At 55.5% G+C, this 23613-nt stretch overlaps 2 protein-coding genes across 2 annotated transcripts in view; both read right to left on the bottom strand.

The window, feature by feature from the left end:
* Positions 1-582: 582 nt before the first annotated feature.
* On the bottom strand, positions 583-1515 carry LOC103824802 (olfactory receptor 14J1-like). Its single transcript, XM_009100106.2, has one exon. It carries the CDS (start codon positions 1513-1515, stop codon positions 583-585), a length of 933 nt encoding a protein of 310 aa, XP_009098354.2.
* Positions 1516-22827: 21312 nt separating this feature from the next.
* The window catches only part of LOC127060585 (serine/arginine repetitive matrix protein 1-like), a 7508-nt gene continuing 6722 nt past the window's right edge, over positions 22828-23613 (bottom strand). Inside the window, exon 4 of the mRNA XM_050984256.1 lies at positions 22828-22977. Within this exon, the coding sequence (XP_050840213.1) occupies positions 22828-22977 (150 nt within the window). The remainder of the gene's footprint in view (positions 22978-23613) is intronic.

Genomic DNA, 23613 nt, shown 5'->3' with positions numbered 1-23613 from the left:
ACTGGGAAGGAGATTGAAGCTTTCAGGCCCTGCACCAGGGAGATGCCCTTGCGTGGTGGAAATGCTGTTGCAGAGCCCAGCTCTGTCCCAGTAGTGCCCACGGCCTGTCCCTGCCTGCAGTCCCTGGACAGGCACACAGCAGGACAGGGACTGAGCTGGCAGAGCCCTGAGGCCTTAAACCACCACAGGGGTTCTGAAGGTGAGTGTGGGAGTGAAGGAAGGGGAAGTTATGATGGAGACACCCTGGGGCTCCCTGGCAGTGAGGAGCACTGGGGTTCCCTTTTCTGCTCCAGCTCTGCCCAGAGGCACCAACCCTACAGCTCCAGAAAAGCCTGGGAGGAAAGATGTCCGGCACACATGGCAATGCACAGTTCTTCAATGTAGTAGTATTAGTACAGCTCCTGGTTTATACAGTCACTGGGTGCCACTGGAAAAACAAACACTGAATTAAAAATGTATAAGCAAAGATTTTTGTGTAAACAAATTCTCAAAAGTATAACAACTCTGCCAGCAGCAAAAAATGCATGGCACAGAGCGAGCATAAATAAGTAACATCATACAGCTATACAGGAGAATGAAAATTTATTGCTTCTGAAAACCATCGGTGATCATTTTCCTCAAGGCAGCCTTGAGCTCCTGGTTCCTCAGGCTGTAGATGAGGGGGTTCAGGGCTGGAGGCACCACTGAGTACAGAACTGACACTGCCAGATCCAGGGATGGGGAGGAGATGGAGGGAGGCTTCAGGTAGGCAAATGTGTCAGTGCTGAGGAACAGGGAGACCACGGCCAGGTGAGGGAGGCAGGTGGAAAAGGCTTTGTGCCGTCCCTGCTCAGAGGGGATCCTCAGCACGGCCCTGAAGATCTGCACATAGGAGAAAACCATGAACACAAAACAACCAAAAGCTACACAGAAAGTGATCACAAGAAGCCCAACTTCCCTTAAGCTGGAATGTGAGCAGGAGAGCTTGAGGATGTGTGGGATTTCACAGAAGAACTGATCCAGGGCATTGCCATGGCACAGGGGCAGGGAAAATGTATTGGCCGTGTGCAGCAGGGCATTGAGAAAGCCACTGGCCCAGGCAGCTGCTGCCATGTGGGCACAAGCTCTGCTGCCCAGGAGGGTCCCGTAGTGCAGGGGTTTGCAGATGGACACGTAGCGGTCGTAGCACATGATGGTGAGAAATGCAAATTCTGTTGCAATGAAAAAGGCAAAGAAAAACACCTGAGCAGCACACCCTGAGTAGGAGATGGTCCTGGTGTCCCAGAGGGAATTGTGCATGGATTTGGGGACAGTGGTGCAGATGGAGCCCAGGTCAGCGAGGGCGAGGTTGAGCAGGAAGAAGAACATGGGCGTGTGCAGGTGGTGGCCGCAGGCTACGGCGCTGATGATGAGGCCGTTGCCCAGGAGGGCAGCCAGGGAGATGCCCAGCAAGAGGCAGAAGTGCAGGAGCTGCAGCTGCCGCGTGTCTGCCAATGCCAGCAGGAGGAAGTGACTGATGGAGCTGCTGTTGGACATATGCAGCCTTGTGTATGGTTATTTATAGAGGATTGGCACCTGTCTTGGAAGGAAATAGCAGTGCCAGATTACTTTAGATGTCAAAGAATAAAATCTATTCCAAACCTCATGTAAAACCTGCCAAAATCACTTCTCTCACACAAGCCTCTGATGGCTCATTTTAGGAACTCTAGTGAGGGCTGGCTCAGAAAGCTCCAAGGAGCTTGGGGCTCTGCTGATGCTCTGGACGACTCTGTTCTGCTTGGTAAAAACAGATAAATAGAAACTGGGAGTGATGTTTGATTAAATCCACCCAGGATATTCAACAGCTTTTCAGCACTGTCGCTCCCAATTCACGCAACTGCAGAGCAGAGATCTGGGGATGTTCTTTTGGTTGTTTGCTTCTACTTGCACCAGGACAGGCAGTGGAATTTTTAAAGAAGAAATCCTTGGCATTTCCATGTGTGTCTGAGAGATAGCTGGTGGGTGCTGTGAGGCACAGAGATCATCCCTTGGTGCAGGGTGGGGCACACAGTCTGTCCATCAGCCCTGCTCTCGGGCCCAGGGCTGTCCCCTCTTGGGGCTGGGGGGCACCCAGGGGCTCCCTGAGGAGAAAGTGGACACTGTGGGGAGCTGGTGAATCCAGTCTCAAGGGCAGGTCTCCAAATTCCTGCTCCTCTCTCATCCTACCCAAGGCAGAGCTGGGCTCTCCCCTCGCAGCCAGGGGCACAGAGAGCTCATGGCAGTGCCTGCACAGCCCTGCCAGCACCACTGCCCTGGCCTCAGTGCCGAGGGGCTGTGGGAAAACAGAGCTGCAGGGGAGAGCTGAGCCCGTCAGGAACAGAGCCTGCAGGACAGCAGCAGCATCCAAGGACACATCTGAGTGTCCCAGAGATATTCCATCCTGAATGGAGAGTGCTGCATCCTTAGTGCCCAGAGCTCCCACCTGAGCTGGGAACGAAGGCAGCAGGAAGAGGAGGGGAAAAAGGAGAAATGGCCCAGCACTGCTCTGGAGGCCATACAGGGACATCAGATGGGCCCTGGGAGTGTCCCCTCATCAGGGGGACCTACAGGGAGGGAACTCCTGCCACTGACCCCATGGCCTTGGAGGCAAAGGCTCTGCAGGGTGGTATAGGAGATCAGGGGTTGTGCTGAGGAAGAAATCTGCAGTGCAGGGCTGGCCCAGAGCTGCCTTAACCCCCCTGCCAGGGCATTTCAGCAGCAGCTCCCTCTCCCTGCCTGCCCAGGGCTCTGCTGCCTGGAGCTGGCCCTGCCAGCATCTGCCCCCTGTGCCAAGGGCAGGGTCCTGCCAGTGCTGCCAGAGCCCAGCCCAGCCCTGGCGGCTCAGCTCTGCCCTGCAGACCCCTCCCAGCACAGGGCACTGCCCAGGGGCATCTCCCTGGCAGCAGGGCCTTAAAGGCAGGGCAGACAAACAGAGATGCTGCAATCCAAGGTGCTGGTGCTGCTGTCTGTAGGGAGAGGAGGCTGAGGAGGCACTTTCTGAGAGAGATCTGAGTCACATCTTCTGCTGCCCAGGGTGACAGTGCAAGAGTCTCAGTGACATAGACAAAGCTGACAGCCCCTTTCCCTTCCCTTTAGGAGAAAGCTGAGAGCAGCCCTGGCCATGCAGCACCATCTCCAGAGCAGGAGGAATCTGCCCTGATGGGGGTCGCTCCTTCCACCTCCAACTTCTCCCCCTGCAGCATCCATGGGGAGGTGCCAGGCAGGCTGAGAGCTGCCCCTGGCAGGTGGCACATGCCCTGGGCTGGCCAAGAGCCCTGAGGGCTGCAGGAGCTGCTCTGCAGGACAGCCCTGGGCAGCCCTGGCTGCAGCCCCAGCTTCACCCCTTGCAGCCATCCCTGGCAGCAGGAGCCATCCTGCCCTGTCCCTCTGATGGTGCCCAGGGCAGCCCTGTGGCTTCAGGAAATCCCTCCAGGAGCACAGGGGACATTGCCCTGCAACCACAGACTCACCACATAGTGGGCTGTGAAGATGTTTCCCCAAGTGAAGTCTCAGCTCAATGTCTTCCCAATCCTGATTGCATTCAGCCTGTCTCTGCCTGGCTCCTGTCCCCTCAGTGCCTGCAGGCAGAGCCCTTAGCCCTGCTGGGCTGGGAGAGGAGCTGGCCCTGGGAAGAGCTGTTCCTTAAAACCTCAGCAGCACAGACACAGCACAAGGACTTTAATGAGCCTCTCAGGGATTTGGTGTTTTTTACATCAGACACAGTCCCTGAGAGAGTGTTCAGAAAACTTCTCAAGAACTCAAACTTTTAAATTTAAACTTCAAAGTTTCTTGAAGTTTTAATGGGTCCCTGTGAGGGACACGACTGAGAAAGTGTCCCCAGGTTCCAGGTAGAGCAGAACACTGCAGGCAGTGATGACAGCTGGGCACAAACAAGGCCAAGGTGTCTCTGGTGCTGAGCAAAGCTGGATGTGTTTCAGGAATGCAAAGGGCCAAGGCCTGAGCCCCAGCCCCTGGCCAGGCAGATCCTGTCCCTCCCTCTTTGCTCAGGGCTCTTCCCGGGATGGGCACTGGCATGTGGGGATGGGCAATGCCAAGGGCAGGAGCATGGGGCAGCCCCTGCCAGGCTGCTGAGCAGGGACAAGGAGGCCATGAGGCCCCAGGCCTGCAAGGGTCACTTGTCTCCTGCTCCTGGCTCAGGCCCAGGCCCAGCAGCCATGGCCCAAGTGCTGCCCAAGTTGTCTCTGTCAGGGCCTGGCAGCTGCTGCCCATGGCTGTGCCCTGTGCAGCCCAGGCTGTGCTACGGTGTCCCTGCCCTGCGCCTCTGTCCCTGCAGGCTGTGCTCATCCCCCGGCTGCCCCAGCTGGCTGGCCCCTTCCTTTGCTGACAGCTCTGCCTCCTGCCTGCCTCTGCCTGCCCACACAAAGCCTTGGGCTGACCCAGACTCCTTCTGGGGAATGTATTGCACCTCAGCCCTTCTCTGTGAAGGAAATTCCTTTCTCTTTTTTCCCAGTCTAGGCCTCCCCAGCTGCCCTTGGTATTAATTTTTTCTGTTTTCCCAGCTGTTCTCTACTATGTCAAAAGGATCCACCATCTCTGACACCACCCTTCAATCCCTCCCAGGGCTCTCCTCTGCTGTCCTCAGTCTCCATCCCACTGAGCACAGAGCTCCTCTGTCCCTATACAGTGCTCATGTGCTTGAGGCCATGGGCGCCTGTACAAGAAGGACGTTTGGGTTCTTTTCTACAGGAAGGAAACCACAGAGCCCCAGGGTTTTGAGGGCAGATCAGAGGCAGTCACAGGAGGCCAAGGCAAGCCAGACCTGTCTGTCCTTGCAGCTTTTGTCTGAAAGCAACCCTTGGATATTTGGGGAGTTTTGGAGGTGGAATGCCATTTCAGCCATATGTAGCACTGTATTGCTATAGCCATGCATGACTGGACCAGAATGACAGTTCTTCTCCACTGGAACAAAAGGGCAGAGCCCCAGTGTTTCAAAGGCAGATTAGAGGCAGCCCCAAGAAGACCAAGACCAGCCAGACATGTTTGTCTTGGCAGCTTTTTTCTGGGAGCAATCCTTGGATAGACGGAGTTTGGGAGGCCAAATCCCAGTTTTGTCCATGGTCACCTGGATGAGAAGGACAGTTCTTTTCCATTGGAAGGAAAGCAGAGAGCCCCAGTGTTTCACAGGCAAAAGAGAGCTGGCCTCCAGGAAGCAAGGGAACCTAGACATTCCTGGAAGCTTTTGTCTGAGACCTGTCCTTGGATATAAGGAATTTTGGAGGTGGATTCCCCAATTTGGTTATGGACACCTGGACTTGAAAGATGTTTTTTTCCATGGAAGGAAAAGCTTGGCCCCCCAGTGTTTTGAAGGTAGATGACAGATGGCCCCCAAAAGGCTAAGGCCATCCAGAGCTATCTGTTCTGTCAGGTTTCATGTCAGTACAATCTTTGGATTTACTCATGTATGGGGGCTTAATCCTAATTTCAGCCAGGAACCCCTGGAGGAGGAGAGTTCTTTCCCATAGGAAGGAAAGCATAGAACTCCAGGGCTAGATGAGAAGCAACCCTCAACATGCCAAAGTCAGCTGGACCCATCAGGCCAAGCCAACCAGACCTGTTCCATGTTCTTGGATCTCTGGGGCCCTGCAGCATCACAATTGCCCCTTGGTTCCATGAGGCCCTGCAGTATTACAAGAGATCTTTGTTCCCATAAGTCCAGTGATATCACAGTGGTCTCCTTGGCTCTGCAGTGGTTCAATGGTCCTTGCTTCCATGAGGCCCTGCAGTGTCAAAATGGTTTCCGTGGTTCCATGGGACTGTGCAGAGAGCCACAATGGTCCCTTGGTTCCACAAGGCCTGGCTGTGACACACTGGTCCCTTGCTTCCATGGGGAGCCATAGTGTCACAATGGTTACTTTGGATCTGTGAGGCCCTGTGCTGCCACACTGGCCCCTTGGTTCCATGGGAACTCAAAGTGCCAGAATGGTTTCATTGCTCCCACAAGGCCCTGCAGTGTCATAAAAAGCTCCTGGTTCCACAAGTCCCTGCAGAGCCCTTTGATTCAAGGAGGTCTCAAAGTGCCAGAATGGTCTCCAGGATTCCATGAGGCCCTGCAGTGTCACAAGGGCACCTTGGCTCCATGAAGCCTGAAGTATGGAACGACCTCATGACACCATTGGGGCCCCTCACTGTCACATGTGTTCTTGGTTCCATGATGCCCTGTAGTGTCACAATATTCTCCTTGGTTCCACAGAGTCAGAATGTCCCCATGGTCTCATGGAGCCCCACCACAATCCCCTTGATTCCATGAGGCCCTGACATGCTACAATGACCCCTTGGTTAAACAAGGCCCTGCAGTGCCACAATGGCCCCTTGGTTCCAGTGGGTCCTGAAGTGACATAATGGTCTCCATGGTTCCACGAGGGTCCAGAATGTCACCATGGACTTTTGGTTCCATAAGGTTCCACACTGCAAACAACAATCTCCTTGGTTCCACAGTGTCATAACTGAACCTTTGTTCTATGAGGTGACTGGCCACTCACAGCCTCTCAGAGACCTTGTCCCCCTCAAGGTCACCAATAGCCCTTCATGGCCTCTCAGAGAACCACATGGCCCCTCATAACTCCTCATGGCCCCTCAGGACCCCTCACAGTTCCATCATGGCCCATCACAGCCCCTCACAGCCTCCCACAGCTCCGCATAGTCCCTTATGGCCCTGTCAGTGCCCCTCATGGCCCCTCTCAACGCCTCACAGCCTGGGGCTCCTCCCAAAGGAGAAGGGGTCGGGCCCTGCTTGTTCTCCTTTTTTTTTGGTCCCTTCACAGCCACGAGTAAAGAAAGGCTGAAATGGAGCCTTTCCCCAGCGTTTCCCTCAGGGTTAATTGCGGGCTGAAGCTCTGTGCTGGCGCTGGCCCGAGCGCCACCATCCCTGCAGCCGCCAGGCCTTTGCTGTCCCCCCCGTGTCCGTTCCCTGTCCCCGAGTCCCGCCCGGCTCTGGCAGCAGCAGCAGCCGCAGCGCAGGGGGCGCCGGCCCGGCCCAGCCGGGGCTCCCGGCCAGGAGCAGCAGCAGCGCCGGCCCCTTCCCGCCTGCTCCTGCCTCGGCTCCCAAGGGCTTTTTCCAGCTCAGTTCTGGAGTAGAGCAGCAATCACCCACACACAGCCCTGCCTGTGCAGGGCCCGCCTGTGCTGCCCTGACCCAGCCTGCAGAGAGAGAAAGGATCGAGTCCAGCGCTGTTTTCAGCACTGCTTTACTCACCCTGAGGTGACAGCAGGAGGCTGCTGCTGCCTTTGCCTTGGGAATTGGAGATCATGGTTGCTCTTGCCCCTCTTCTGCTTGCCGCTTGAATTTTTTCTGCACAACTGCAATTGCCTTTTTCGATCAGTGCTACCCAGAGTGCTTTCATGACAGGGAGTTCAGGCTTTTTGTCACAGGCATCATGAGTAGCAGATCTTGAAATGCTCTCAAGTCCCTGAGCACAAAGTCATAGAGAATTAAAGCCACACAGGCCACATTTGCAGTGCTCAAACACTGCCCTGTTGCTGCTGCTGCCAAAATAGAATCAGCTGACAGAGGCCATCACAAAAATTGCCTCTGCAGTGTAAAATCAAATGAAAAAATACACCAGGAGGAAGCAAAACCAGAACTTCTTGACTCACTTCATTATTTCTTCTGAGCAGCAGCAGCAGCAAGTGGAGATGCCCAGAGGTATTTCCAGCTGCTGCTGATCCCAGCTGGAGCCCAGCCTGCTGCCCAGTCCCAGCGGGAAGCTGAGCCCAGCCCGGGGAGCTCCCGCAGTGTCGGGAGCTCAGCGCACGCGGGGCCAGGCCCAGAGCCCCGGGCACGGCCGCCCATTGCGGGGCAGCGGCGCAGACGGAATGTCCTGCGGGCCAAACCTCCTGCTCCTGCCACACAGCGCCAGCGCTCTCCCCCTCCTCCTCCTCTCCCAGCACAGCACAAATTCCAGCTCGGAGGAGGCTTCCCCAGAGAGGGCTCAGGCTCCTGCTTCAGCCTCAGGGTCCCTGCAGAGGAACAGGGCATCTTTCAGGCACTTCCACAAGCTCAGGGTTCCCATTTCATGGGCAATCTGGGATGAAAATGGACTTGTTAGGAAGCACAAAAGCAGAGGGAATTGATCAGAAATTATTAGGAAAAAATTACCCTTCTTAGAGACAAAGTTCTCCAAGACATTCCCTGCATTTCTCCCTTTCAGATTCTTTCAGTCACCTCCTGAGAGGTCCAGCTTGTTCTGGTACTTTTCATGAACTGACTGTACTCTTGATTCATATCAATGCTTGAGATGTAGAAGCATCTGAACTGAACACTGAAACAAACTCCTTCTGTCAGCCCATTTTCATCTTCTAGATCACTATCAGTATGTCCATGGGCATGCTGGAATGATTATCCCACAGCTCTCCATTTCTGGCTGCAGGCTCTGGGGATTCTTTCTCTGCATTCACTCAGATTTGCATTCCCTAACAATTCCCGGTAGCCCATCATGTTTTCTTAGGGTAGAACAGTAACAATGAAAACCTTACCAATGGCACAACTGCCCAGCCCACAAGGAGAAGAAAGAACAAGCTGTCAAGTTCTTCAAATCTTTGCTGTAAGAGTTGTGTTGCACGCACAGTGTGGAAAGCCAAGAGGAGCTGCAGTTGGTGGCACATCTTGTGACAGAAGCTGTACCTCATTGTCCAGGAATGATTCTTGGAAAGAGCAAAGAGGACTGAGGAGAAGATGATGGGAAAACTGAAAGAGCTTTTAAGAAATGAAATGAAAACAGAAAGAAACCATCTGAGATGTTTTACTCTATTTATTTTTATGCTCCCCTTTTCCATCTCGCAGTACTTCTCCATCCCATTAATTCCAAATGGATCTCACTTCTAAGATCCATTACTTGGAAAGTTCTAGACACTGTAAAATACCATGAGCTACACACAGTTTGCCTTCCCCTGGTTTTCTTTGGAAAGCAATGCTGGAGAGGTAAGTGCAGTGCCTGGGTCAGGTACAAATTCAGCATTCAGGGAATGTGCTCCGATAGTGTTTGACCCTCAGCAGGGACAATGCACAGCAGGGACCGAGGGGATTCCTGTGCCGCTGTGCAGGAGTGCAGACTCTGGGTCTTGGCTGAACACGGCAAAGTTCCTCTGTTTGGACAGGCTCAGGGGCTGCCCCCGGGGAGCGCGGGGCTCAGCGCGGGGGCGAGTGGGCAATGGGCAAATGGACACGGGGACAAACGGCCCCGGGGCTTCAGTTGCAGCGGCAGCAGCAGTGAAAGCAGCAGCGAAAGCAGTGACTTTGACGAGTCCCTCTTGCTTGTCCTCTCCCTCTCCCGCAGTCCCGCTTGACTCTCCCTCTCCTGGTCTTTCTTCCCCGGGGTCCCCTCCTCTCCCAGTCTCTCTCTCCCCCCAGGCCCGGCCGGGACATGCCCCCGGCCCGCCCCCAGCACTTAGTGGGTTTTTCCTTTTCATGGTTGGGCCTTGCCAGGGCTTCCAGTGCCCTCTTCCAGTACCAATGGTTTCTTTTGCAACCCCAAGTCTATACACAAATCCCAGGTGATCGTTAGAGGACAGTGAGTCACCCCGTGTGCCACTGGAGCAGGCCCTGCACACCCAGGGATGCTGGGGCCAGGCTCTGGGAACAGCAGCATCCCCCTGATGAACTCCATCTGTATTCCATAGGAACACGCTCATACAGCCCCCCGGAATGGACCCACTTTGGCTGGTACTATGGCAGGCCAGCTGCCATCTGGTCCCTGGGCATCCTGCTGCACCAGATGGTCTGTGGGGAGCACCCTTTCAGGAGGGGCCAGAACATCAGCTGAGACCATCAGCTCTTGCTGCCACAAGGGCTCTCTCAAGGTGGATCCTCATCTCTGGGCACGGGGGGAATCCCAGTGCTGGGAGACAGCAGCGGGCTCGTGAGCATCCTGCTCTGGCAGCTGCTGAGGAGGGGGCACATGTCCTGCTCTCCTGTTCTCCTCCAAACAGGGAATGGATGGGAAAGCTTAGGCCCAGCTCTGAGCACATCCAGCATGGCCTGGGCACGGGAATAGTGAGGCAAAGCCAACAGGAGCCTTCTCCAACTGACCGGCGGTTTGTGGTTTCTCTGCCCAGAGTGCCAAGATCTGATCAGGATGGTGTTTATCCATGCTGGACACTGAAAGGCCCTCATTAGAAGAGCTGCTCTGTCATCCTTGGATGCAGGATATTCATCTGCCCTAGAAGAAGGGTGAGAGCCACAGGCACACTGTGATGCAGGATCCTGGTAAGTTACAGCTCCACACATGCCTTGGTCATCAGAAGCAAAGGAAGCCAGACTTTTTTGTCCTGCCTCTGTCACTGCCCAGGGCTCATCAGATGGGAACACACAGCCCTTGTGCTGGAGCTGAGCTGCTCTGCCCAGCACTGGTGGCCACCATCCAAGCTAGTTTTGCTTGTCCTGGTTCCCTGACGCTGGGGCCCTGGGCAGAACCCTGAGAGCCTGGTCTCACCCCAGGGAAGGAGAAGGAGCCCCTGGAGAAGCTGTATCAGGTGGGACTGCTACTGCTGGAGACAGCAAGGACTGGGACTGCTACTGCTGGAGACAGCAAGGATGATATCAAGGATGGCAACCTCTTCCTGGACCCTGCCACAGGCCAGCTGAAGATGATGGATTTTGATTGTGGCACCTTCTCCAAAGCCAGGCTCCACAGGGAATTTGCAGATGAGTCCACACGCAGGGGGATGCTCCCATATTTGGGCATTGCACAGCCTGGCCGGGAACCAAAGGTTCCCCCTTTGCTGGGGCAGATGCAGCTGATCCTTCAGTCGGCTGCCCAGCTGGTTTTGGCAGGGCTGGGGGGATGGGCTGGGCTGGGTATGAAATGGGAGTGGGCTCCTGGCCCTGCCAACAGCCCCCAGCACCCACCGTGCTCTGGGCTGGGGCTGGGGCAGCCAGCCCGGCACAAACAAACCCCCATGGTGGGAGCAGAGGTGGGACTCCAGAACCTGCTGGAGCTGGGGCTGCTTTGCTGTGCAGGCAAGGAAGAGCTTGGGCTGCTCCACTGCCCCTGTCTGCTTTGGGATCAGCATTATTTTGCAGTGCAGAGGGAAGGGAGAAAGCCTGGGCTTCCCTCACCTGTGTGTGGGTTTTTCCTTCCATGCAGGGGTTGGGCCTTCCTCAAGGACCTGGCAGAGATAAGATTTTTTACCTTTTTTCTTGTTTCCCCTTTTTGTCTGTAATCTATTTTCAATAATTTGTTGTTTGTTTTTCTAGATGAAATCATATAGGTTGGGTCCAGTCTGGATCAGGAAGTGCTTGGGACCAGCAGCAGTGTGGATGGGCAGTGCCCTTGGAGAAGGCTGAGGACATCGTTTGGGACCAGCTTTTCTTCCAGCAGGGGTTGGTGTGAGGTGGGTCCCCGTCTGCCTGGCATGGTGGGATCAGAGCTTCTGGGAGATGGCAGCGAGCACAGGAGCATCCTGCTCTGGGCAGCTGCTGAGGAGGTGGATGTGCCCTGGCTGGCTGCAGGCTGGGCACATGTCCTGCCCTCCTGATCTGCTGCCAAATGCAGCAGTGCTGGGCAGCTCTGGGCACAGCTCTGAGCACGGCCAGCATGGCCTGGGCACTGTGGGCAGCTGGGACAAGGGCACAGGAGCCTTCAGCTGACGGGCGGTTTCTGCTTTCTCTCCTTGCAGCCGGGCTCTGCAGGTGCTGAGGCTGCTCTGGGCTCTGCCAGGGCTCTGCTGGAGCTCAGCACCGGGCTGGAATCAGCCAAAGAAGAAATGGTGTAACCTGCAGCACAGACTTGCTTGAGCATTTTGGCAGCACAGCTCAAGTTTGCAGAGTGTATACCTCCAAGGAAAACATGACACCTCCCAAAAAATAAATTTGTTCAATAAATTCTGAAATGAAATCAATCTGGGATGCCCCCAAATGACATTTCTCAGCTTTTTCAAGCTGTAGCTCAGCCCTTCTCTGAACAGTTCTCTCACCTGCCTTTTACTACCTGCTCCCTCTTTTCCCTCAGTGAGTTCCCAGCCCATTGCAATCTGTATCACACTGTTGCCTTCCTTGGTGCCCCTCACCACGAGGAAGGCTGAGCCCCAGGCTTGGGGACTCATCCTGTCACTGGCTGAGGAGCAGCAATGTCTCAGAGGTCCCATGGGATTTTAGTGTCATTGAGAGCCACTCTCCAGCCCTCAGCTCTACTCACTGCTGAGCTCCCACTTCCTTTCCCTTGTCCTTCCAGCAGGATGAGCTCTCTGAATCCCCTTGATCCTCTTCACCCTTCCCAGCCCACAAACCCATCTCAGTTAGGCCCAAGCTGAAGCTTCTCTGTCTCCTCTGGTGTAGAGGGTGATCTTGTCCCCCAATGAGTTGCAGCTGGACCAGTTGCTGAAGATTGGAGGCAGGCCTGATCTTGACAGGCCACACCTGCAACCAACAAGAACTAGTGATATATAAGAGTAAGGAAAGAGTGTAGCAGCTTGCTACGAGGCGACCTGGTTCTCGGGTACGGCACGGTGACCCAAATACAGAGTCACTCGGTCCATATGCTGCGGACACCAATGTGGTGGATAGCAAATGGCGTTTATTCAAAGGTTTCAGGGGTATTTATGGCTTAGGTAGTTTGTGTCACTTCCTCTGCCCTTGTCCTGGGTGCAGCCAGGTAGCCAAGGTCAGACTGAAGGTGAGGAGGGGTCTTCCTGTCTATGCGTAACAGCCCGAGATCTTCCAGTTGCAATCCCTAACTCTCCCACATTTCCCCCCCCCCACCATGATTAGTAAAAATCTCATAAAGTTATAAAATGTAAAGGTTACAAAATTTCATGGGTTAGTAGGATTAATGTAAAATCGTGTGTTAGTAACTTTAGCATGCTTTAAAGTAATTGTCGGCGCTCAATGAAACAAAATGTTTGCCGTTTCTAAACGCCTTTTAACGAATAACACTAGTTTGTTTAATATGCAAGGCCCGAAGATTAGGGTTAGTAAGATTATAGTGATTGGGCCTATTAGGGTAGAAATCAGCGTCGTGAGCCATGGAGACTGGTTGAACCACGACTCGAACCAGCCCTGTTGAGCTTCTCTGTCCATTTTTCTCTGGTTCAGCCGGTTTCTCAGTTCGGCCATGGAGTCCCTGACGACTCCGGTGTGGTCTGCATAAAAGCAGCATTCCTCTTTCAAGGCAGCACACAGGCCCCCCTGCTGCATGAACAAGAGGTCCAGTCCTCTCCTATTTTGGAGGACAACTTCTGAGAGTGAGGAAAGGGATTTTTCCAGCGAAGAGATGGACTTCTCGATCCTTTGCAGGTCCTCATCGATCGTCATTTGCAGTTGGGACAGTCCTTGGTGTTGGGTCGCTAGGGCTGAGACGCCTGTGGCCGTTCCGGCTGCTCCCAGGCCGAACAGCATGGCTATAGTTAAACCTGTCAATATTTCTCTTTTGTGGAGACGGCTGGTTTGTTCGAAGAGGTAGTACACTTCTTCGTCTGAGTGGTACAGGACTCTAGGAACAATTAGAACTTGGACACAAAAGTCGTTAGAGTGATCGAATTTTTGAAGGAGTACGCATGGGCTTACTCCAGATCGGTGACAGACCCACATCCCTGATGCAGCTGGGATCACCCACCGGAACTTCCCTCCCTTAAGTTTGCCAAATTCTTTGCAGACACTGCCTGTCTACCTCGCCAAGGTTGCATTGCCGAAGCATTTGCCTTGGCCCGTAACCTGACTCAGGGTAATGCCTCTTCGGGGGATGTCCCATCTGCATTGGCGTGGATTGTTTGACTTTGAGAAGATGAACGGGAGATCGAAGGCAACGCCTTCGTAAAAAGGGGGTTGTGCATCATAGCATAACCAGCATGATTCTGTGAAGTTTGGGTTGGACTGATTTAACGATATGAAGGTAGCATTTAGCACGTTTATGAATGAATTGGAAAGGTTCGGTTCGGCTAGGAGACTGGATGGGGAGACTAGTTCTGACTTCTGCGTATCGGGGCTAGAACTACTGTTAACTGCGATCTCTTCCCTGGGTTTGCTCGCTACTAGAACCGGATTGGGTCCGACTGATTGGGACATAGAGGCTTGGAGTCTGATAATTTGCACGTTCACCCACTCTTTTGACCATTGAACGGCTACTGTCCATGTTCTGCCCGTGGTCCAACTGGGGTGATTTGGCTGTAAAACTGTCATGTTGTAGTTAGTGCATTTCCGAAATTTGGGGATTTTATGACTGTTTCGATGGAAATTTCCATGGAAAAAGAAGGGTGTTTTGCAGCCAGTGGGTGCCCAGGTGAACTGCAAGAACCTGTCGGGCTCTTGTGGATCCCACCCTGGCCCTGACGGTCTGGCATCTGTAACAATGGTTTCGCAGCCCCAATGCCCACAGTATCCCCACCCTGGGTGATTGCAGTAGCTTTTTCCTGGGTTTGAGGCTGGACACCAGTAGGTTAGGTACGTTTGTGTGTCGTGCGGGGAAGAAGGGTCTACCTTTGGTCGTCCCGGAAACAAGTCGGTAAAGCGGAGTATGAAGGATGGTGTGTTTGTTGTGGTGACTCCTTTGAGCACCTTGCCACTGCTAAGGTGTCGCATGACCCACCTGAATGGCTGATGAGGGTAGTGGTCTGGGCTGGCTTGCCCTCTGGCGACAAGCCCCAACAGCAAAATCACATAGAAACACCGTTGACGTTTGAGTCTCACCCGCGTGGCTCTCTTGGGCGCTGCTGGACGGCTTGGTGGTCCGTCCTCTGGAACGGGGATGTACGCGTCACGAGGACGCCCCACGAGCATGTCCTGTAAACAGAAACTCACAACTCTCATCAGTCTCATTCTGCTCATGGTTAAGATCGGGCTTGATTGACTTAAGCGGACACCATTTAATGTGCCCGTCCTTTTTGACAGCCGCACATCCCCGCCCCGTGAGCACCAATCTCCAACCCTGTTCCCACTGCCCCAGTTCGTTTTTGATCACAACCCACGGGCCCTCCTCTAATGCTCGAGGTGCCCAGTGTTTCTGAGCTGGACTGTTTGTTTCATCCCCCCTAGGGTATTGATTTAACGCTAGCAGCGCAGTTGCCAGGATGCGCGCTTGGTCACTCGGGGGAATGGCATTGGAGAAGCCTTCTGCCTTTGCTAGCACTTCTAGCTTGGCTTTCAGAGTCTGGTTTGCTCTTTCGACGATGGCTTGTCCGGTGCTGTTGTATGGGATGCCCTGCACCAAGGCGATGTTCTATTTCGAGGCGAATGTCTGGACTGCCTTTGAGATGAAGTTTGGGCCGTTGTCTGTTTTGATTTGCTTTGGAACCCCAAGCCATGCCATGGCTGTCAGCCAATGTTGGATGGTCGCTTTGGAGTCCGTCTTGAGATGCTGTGTGGCCACAATCATGCCGCTGTACGTATCTACGGTAACTGCGAGCCACGCTCGAGGTTTCAACAGCTGGCATAGGGTAAAGTCTGTTTGCCACACTTCTGAGGCTTTGAGACCTCTGGGGTTGACACCACTCGACCATAGTGGCGACTTCTGACAATGAGGGCACGTTGCGACGACGTGCTTTGCGTCTGCAGTAGAAATTCCGCACTTTTTCGCAAGCGCTTTTGCTCCGATGTGAAGGGTTTCGTGCAACTGACGAGCTTCTTTCAGCGTCCATACGCCCTTTGCTGCGGCGTCAGCTTTGTCATTGCCTATCTGGTAGAACCCTTTGATCGGGTCGTGGCTGTTGACGTGGATGACTGATATGGTGCCTTTCCGTGAATAGAGTGCTTCCTCCAGCATCGTTGCCACTGGGGACACTGACACGCCTGGTCCGGACATGGCTAGGCAGAGTTTTGCCACAAATATGGAGTCAGTCACAATGTTAAGGTGTTCCTCTGGGAACAGTCCGCACGCTAGTGCCACAGCTGCTGCTTCAAGCTGTTGGACTGAAAGCGTAGGGTCGGTTGCCTTGACACATTGCCACTGTTCTTCTGACTGCCACACTGCTGCCGCGGTGGAGGTCTGCGATGATGCGTCCGTGAAGATGGTTGGTCCTGCCTGTGGTCGATCGACCACCTTGGGTGGGAGGTCGATATCGATGACCGTGAGCAGCCGAGTCCAAGGGGGTTTCTCTGCGTAGCGAATTTCTCCTCCAAAGCCTGTGAGGGCTATCGCTAGGTACTCCGATATTGTTGTTGACTGCGCAGAGAGCTGTTTGCGGAAAGGCAAGCTTATCTTGGACGGCTCGATGCCTAGATGTCTTAGGGCGAGTTTTCTGCCTTTCATGATGAGGTTGCTGAGGCACTCGACTCCCGGGGAAAAGGCTCGTGACGGTTTCCCCAAGACCACCCATAGTATCGGTTGGGCCTTGTCAGGGGGTCCTTGGGCTAAGGCTCCCACTCCCCCCTTTTTTGTAAAGTGGACATACAGATCGACTGGAGCACTTGAATCCCATCTGGTGAGCATGCTCTCTGACATCTGACGTTCGATGAAGTCGAGCGAGCTTGTCGCTTCTGGTGTCAGGGTTTTCTGCTCCCATGGGTTCTTCCCTTTCAAGAGGTCATTTAGAGGGTCCATGACCTCGGGAGGAATCAGGACGATGTTGCGGAGCCACTGCAAGGACCCTACCAGCTGTTGCATGTCGTGCAGCGTCTTGATGTCCCGGTGGATTTTCATCTGGGGAGGGGTTACGTAGGAACTTGTGATTCCCACTCCCAGGAAGGTCACGCATGGTCCCTTTTTTATTTTTGCACTCGCCACCTCAAAGCCATTCGTCTTCAGGGTCTCGGAGATGGTTGACACCAGCTGGTCCACTTGTCTCGTGGTTGGTGCTGCGATCAGGATGTCATCCATGTACTGCACGATGGTTACCGTCGGATTGCTTTGCCGGACAGGTGCTAGCGCTCGGTCCACGGTGATCTGGCAGATGGTAGGGGAGTTGAGCATTCCCTGTGGAAGCATCCTCCATTGGAAGCGTAGGTTAGGCCGCTGGCTGTTTGGGAAGACGATGGAAAAGGCGAAACGCTCTTTGTCGTCTTCATGCAGGGGGATAGAAAAGAAGCAGTCTTTGATGTCGAGCACTGCACAGGGTTGTCCTCTCGGTATCATCGAGTTCATGGGTAGCGATGTTTGGACAGGTCCCATAGGCTGGATTCGCTTGTTCACCTCCCGCAAGTCGTGTAGGAGACGGAAGCCTTCACCAGACCGCTTAGGTATCACGAAAATTGGAGTGTTCCATGGACTTGTGGAGGGTTCTATGTGATTCTTGTGTAATTCACGGCTAACCAACTCAAGGAGGGCAGTTATTCGAGGCTTTGACAGGGGCCACTGATCGACCCACACTGGGTCAGCTGATTTCCAAGTCAGCTTGATGGGCAATGGTGGGTATGCTACAGTGGCCCCTAAAATAAATTTGTCACCCTAACATCCAGCAGGGCAAGGGCATCTCTTCCCAGTAAGGGTGGACAGTCCGACATCACATATGTAGTGAGGGTGATGGTTCTTCCCGGTCCTCTCTCGGTGCAGAGGGTTATTGCCACTGGTTGGGCGCTCTTGTGGGCTCGGGACAGCCCTCCAACTCCGCCCACCATGGGGGCTGCTTCTAGCTTCCATGGTCGAGGCCAATGTATGCCTGGGATGACGGTGACGTCTGACCCTGTGTCCACCCAAAAGGGAAGGCAGATGGCCGAGTCGTCCGAGCTGTTGTGGAGACGACACACTGCCCACACGATCAGTGGGTGCTTGCCCACCTTCGCGGCAACGGCCACCCACGGGTCCCGTTCCCATGCTTTCATGGCCAGAGCCACCCAGGGACCTCTTCCCCAAGGGGCTGTTTGTGGTATTCCTGAGGCGCAGGTGGGTTCGGTTGGACCATTGGCTGGGCAGCAAAGTTGGACATTCCCTGAGGGGTTGGCAGTGGTGGGCACAGGGAACCCTGTGCCCCATTGAGGGTTGCTGTAGCTGGGCCGTTGCATGTTCCCAGTGGGAGGAGGCTGGATACGGCCCGGCTGCCTCCTCCCTCTGCCGTTTCCCTGATGCTTGGATCTGCATTCCTTAGCTACATGCCCTTTCCTACCGCATGCCCAGCACGGTCCCCGAGGTTTCCCCTGATGTGGGGGAGCAGCTGCTGATGGGTGTCCTAACCGGGGACAGTTTATCGCCACGTGCCCACCCTGGCCACACTTAATGCATGCCATGACACTCGTTATTGCAGTGTGAACTGCTGCTTGGATGGGAGCAAGGTGCTCCTCCTTAGCTACATGCCTGATCATGGCAGCTGTGTTAGATCCCTGTGGCAGTGATCTTAAAATGTCCTTTGTGGCTGAGTTACATTGTTGGCGTAGGCACTCTGCCAGCACTGGACCTTTTGCCTCTGAGGGTAATGTGGAGGCGTCTAAGGCTGACTGCAGACGGTCCACAAACTGAGTGAAGCTTTCACTCTCACTCTGTTTTATTGTAGTCCAAGGTGAAGGCTTGGCTACTACTTTAGAGGCAACACGGATGGCTTCTCGGGCTGCCCGAGTTGTTGTCATAATCTCTGGGGCCCTCAGGCCTTCTGCCTGTGCCTGGGGGGTAATCATTGCAGGGTCTGTGCCCATTAGCCTCTGTATGCTGGAGTCGTGCAGTGGGTGGTCTGCCCCTGTTACCAGGGCTAGCTGTTTAGCACAGTTATCTTCCCACTCCTGCTTAAATAAAATCATCCCTGCCCCGTCAAAAATCATTCGGCAGGTCTGCTTAATATCAAAAGGTAGCATGTCGTCCCCCCCAAAAACGCCATCAATGAGAGTTGAAACCATTGCAGAATTAATCCCCTTATCCGCGATCGCTTTTGTAATCGCCTGCACGTCTTTCGGGTTTACCGGAGAATAGAACCTTTGGTTCCCGCCGGGTCCCCCCACCCGGACCGGAAACACCAGTTTCGCTGACGGGGACCACTCTGCGCATGCAATTTTTATTTTCCGCCAGTCTGTAAGTGGGGTTCGATCTTTCTCTGATGTCCCCTTTACCCATGCGGGAGCGCTGCGGCTAATTGCCTTGCGTGCCGCTGCTGTTCTTTTGTTAGAACTCGAGTCTGAGTCGGAGCTCCCCGACCCCCGCTCCGAGTCCTCCGAATCGGAGCTCGACTCCGAGTCCCAGTCGGAAGTCGACTGCTCGGAGACTTCCGGTCTGCTGCGCCTTTTTCTCGGGCTCCGACCCCGCCCCTTCTTGCGGGGGTCGGACCGTTCCCTCCCCCTGGGGTCCCCCCGCCTCCTGCTGGGGGAGGTCCTTGCCCTATAAGGACCGAAAGTGAGCTGAGCGCTCTGATTGTTCATACGCTCCTGCGCGGGGGCCGCCCCGTCCCCCCGCTCGCCCGCACATGCGTTGTTAAGCGAGCTGACTCCATTTCCGCCCGGCGCGGGTTCCTTTCTGCCCTGAACACACGCCTCCCCGCCATTTTCAAACACATATGGAGGGGGTGCATTCCTGTCCTCCCCTTCGGGGCTCGGCGGTTTCGCCGCCGCCCTCGCCTCCTCCGTGAGTTCCTGCCAAAACGACCGCGCGTTCTCCCCCCCCACCGATGGTAAGCCGATCTGCTCGGAGGGGTCCGGCGTTCGCGGCTTTTCGCTGCCGGTTTGTTCTAAGACCTCCGCGGTTTGTGTCGCCGCGCCCACCCCCAGCTGCGGCGTGGCCAGCAACCACGCTTTCGCAGCTTGCCAGGTGTCCTGCTCATTTCTTGCCTTTTGCAAGGCTTGCACAACCCTGCCCCATGACTTAAGAGCTTTTCCCGAGCCACAGGACATCGTTTCTTCAGCTAAAACCTTAGTACAATGGTCCCATTTCTCCGGATGGAGAATATCCACAGGGCTATCTATCGCCTCTAATTTAATAAGCCTCGAAATAGCAAGGCATAAATCCTTGAGTTTACATTCTATTCCCCACTGAACATGCATTTGGGTTATGACCTTCGCGACGGCTTCCATGTCCCTCGCTGGTCTGGGAGCGTCCTCCCCGCCGCACTAGACCCGCTGTGCAGCCGCCGGCCCCTGTCCAGGTGACTCCCGCACCCCGGGTGCTGGATCCCGGGTTTTGGCACCAATATGTAGCAGCTTGCTACGAGGCGACCTGGTTCTCGGGTACGGCACGGTGACCCAAATACAGAGTCACTCGGTCCATATGCTGCGGACACCAATGTGGTGGATAGCAAATGGCGTTTATTCAAAGGTTTCAGGGGTATTTATGGCTTAGGTAGTTTGTGTCACTTCCTCTGCCCTTGTCCTGGGTGCAGCCAGGTAGCCAAGGTCAGACTGAAGGTGAGGAGGGGTCTTCCTGTCTACGCGTAACAGCCCGAGATCTTCCGGCCGCAATCCCTAACTCTCCCACAAAAGAGGAGTGAGAGGAGTCAGATTATTACTGCAAGGACCTGGAACAGTCAGTGTGTAGAGGAACTGCCTGTGAGGAACATCAAGAAGGTATGAAGCTCTGACAATATGAAATCCTTGCGCTATGATGACGCTAGAATTTGTGTTATCTAAGACAACATTCTGGCACACCAGTCCAGTGCCCTGTGCAGGGAGCCCCAGCCCCAGAGCACAGCACACAATGTTGCAGTCTGGGCTGGAGCAGCTGCCCTGCAGCCCTGGCTTGGCTCTTTGTGGCAAGGGAATGCTCCCTGTTTCCAGCTGTCCCTGCAGGATGGCCCCCGGGCAGAGCCCAGCTGGGCTCCCACTGCAGCCCCTGGAGCTTGGGGCAGACAGTGCTCCCAGAGCTGAGGTTCCTGGGGAGCACCCGGAGCTGTGCCTTGCACTCTGTTGCCGTGTGTCACAGTGCAGGCTGGCTAGTGCTGTGTGAATGCACCAGCCCCTGGTTTGACTGACAGGGGCCTTGCCCAGTCACATCTCTGCCAAGGCTGCAGCATTTCACTGGCCAGAACCTGACAAGGCATAGAGATCAGAGCATCCAGACTGGGTTTTTCAAAGGCCCTTTAGAAGGAAGGGCTTGAGAATAAATGCTCTCTGTTTGCCACATGAACATTTGGGTGAGTTGGTGTCTTTGTCTTGAACCCACTCCCCTTCCAGCCAATGTTACAGCCACTCACTCCCTCACACATCCCCCTCATGCCTTCCCACTGCCGTGTCCTGTCAGGGTTTCTCAGCCCCTTGTCCCTTCATGGCCCCGTCCCCTCAGGGTCTCCCCCAGCCCGGCCAACCTGCCCGGCAGCAGCGCGGCAGCCCCACAGCAGCTCCAGAGGAGCCCCATCCAGAGGCACCTCGGAGCCCTCAGCAATCCAGCCAGCAGCACATGGGCAGGAGGACACAGGTGGCGCTTCCTGCCTGGGACAGGGCTTGTGGCCATCTCCAGGCACCTCTCACAGGGATCTCTGCAGCTCCAGCCCCTGCCCACCCGCTCTGCTGGCAGCACAAAGGCTTCAGCAGAACCACCAAAGGCCAAGGGGCTTCTGGCCATTTTCCCTGCAACACTGCATGCCGAGACAGCTTGCTGAGCCCAAGCACCCTTTTCCCCCTCTTCCCCTATGCCCTGCAGACCCTGGGAAGCAAAAGAAAGCTCCTGGGAGTCTGTGTATTATAACACATTCTATATTCCTATACTACAGAAAAAAAAAAAAGAAAAAAAGAACAACGTTAAAAAAATAAAAAATTCCCACTGGCTCCGGTGGCCCCAGGAGACAGAGCCTCTGGGCTCAGCTCTCTGCAGATCTCCAGAAGCGCAGCCAGCCGAGCCCCAAGAGACGAGGCCGTGTCCTCCCTGCCCTGTGGAGCTGATCCTGCAGCCTCTGGAAGACGGAAGATCTCTCACTCTGGAGTGACTGGAGGACATTCAGTGTTTGCAGTGCCATGTCTGACATGGCACTGCTGGTGTCCTCTGTCAGGTGTTCAAGGGCTGAAAGAGAGAGGAACAGAGCCATGGTCAGAACCCGAATCTGAGAGAACCCGAGGAGAGGCCCCTGCCAGGGCCGTCCCAGCCGGCTCTAGCCATGGCCAGGAGGGAGCAGAGACCAAGGGGACCAGCCCGAAGCTGCTGGCCTTGAATCCCCCACGTGGCTCTGAAATCTCTGTGTGCTCTGCCCATGCCGCCCCTCGTCCGCACAGGGAGCAGAGCCCTCCGCAGCCGGGACAGGGCTTGCAGCTCCCCCCGCCAGCCCCCGCTGCCAGCCCGCTGCCCTCACTCACCGTTGCAGATGAGCTGGAGCTCTTCCTTCTTCCCCCTCAGGTGCCACCCGGCCATCCCTGGGAACACAGAGCCTGTCACGGCCCCAGCGGCACAGCTCCCTGCCAGCGGCGCTGCCGGCGCTGTGGCCACACGCCCTGCTGGCCCGGCAGGGCTCAGCCCGGCCCTTGCCGCACGCTGCCGCCCCAGGGCACGGCTGAGAGAGGGTGGCAGCAGCGCCGGGGCCAGGCGGGGCTCCACGGCACCGGACCCGGGTGGCGCTGCCGGGGCAGCAGGCGGGGCTGGGGCCGAGCTGTGGCGGGGCGGGGAGGGAGCCTGGGCTCGTGGCTCACCCATGAACCTGATGGCCGCCACTCGCAGGGACTCCTGTGGGCTCTGCAGGTAGGGCAGGGCCTGGCGCAGGTGCTCGGCCGCTCTGCTCCCGTGGTCTGCCAGCTGGAGAGAGCGGCAGGAGGGAAGGGTTGGTGCGGAATCAGCCCCTCGGCCAGGAGCTGCCTGTGCCCAGCCCCGGCCTCCCCTGCCCGCACAGCCTTGAGGTGCAGCCAGCAGCCACTGGCACCGGGCTCTGGAGGGGGCAGAGGGCCGGCTGCTGCCCGGGGAGCCGCGGTGCCAGTCTGCCCCACAGCTCTGCTGGGCCGGGGCTCCATCGGCGCCCGGCTCGGGCCCACAGGAGCCTGGAGAAGAGCCCGCGCGGCCTCTGGGTGCAGCAGCGGGCAGGGGCACAGCTGCCAGCCCCGCACTCTGAGCACCGCGCTCAGGGGCCTTCTCCAGGCTGAGGCTGGAGCTTCCAGGCAATCCTTACTAGGCACTTGGTAAACTTCCACAGCTTCTGGTTCTTCACCAGTCTTTTAAGATCCCTCCTCTTCAGGAACTTGACCACACAAAGCAGCGTTTCCTGAGAAGCCTGGAGAGCAGCAGAGATGCAGAGATGGCCCCACAGCCCAGGGAGCAGGACTCGCGTCCCTGTGCCAATGCCTGGAGGAGGCTGCAGCCCGGCAGGAGCCAGGGCAGGAGGCAGCTGAGCCCGCTGCCAGGGGGACAGCAGCAGCCCACGAGTCCTCACCTGTGCCACAAGCTGATTCCCATCATGGCAGTGGAAGAAGAGTGGCAGCAGACTCTGGTGCAGGGGTGACTTCAGGGCCTTTTTTTTCTTTTCCAGTGGAAGAGTCACCAAGGTTCTGAATAGCAGTATGGAGAGCAGGTGTACCTGACAATTATTCTGTATTGAAGGAAGAAAAAAGACCTTAGCATTGGCTGCACAGGGCTCAGCTTGGAACAGGCCTGCAAATCCACAAGGCACAGTGTCTGGGAAGCACCCAGTGGCCATGGATGGGGGCAGCGAGCCTTATGTGGTCAAAGAGTGGCAGGAGTGCCTCAAGCAGCTGCAGTGTGATGGGGCTGGGCATCAGCATGTCATTGTCCAAGATGATAAAGCTGAGGAGCATGACTGTCATGCTAACTATCTCTCCATCTGCGTCCCACAGGAGCTCCACTAGACTTTCAGTCAGGCTCCATATCTTTTCAGTCTGTGTAGAACACA

Source organism: Serinus canaria, chromosome 25 (genome assembly GCF_022539315.1).
Source record: "Serinus canaria isolate serCan28SL12 chromosome 25, serCan2020, whole genome shotgun sequence".
Taxonomy (NCBI): domain Eukaryota; kingdom Metazoa; phylum Chordata; class Aves; order Passeriformes; family Fringillidae; genus Serinus; species Serinus canaria.
Note: the sequence above shows the minus strand (reverse complement) of the source record. Positions and strands in the feature narration are given on the sequence as shown.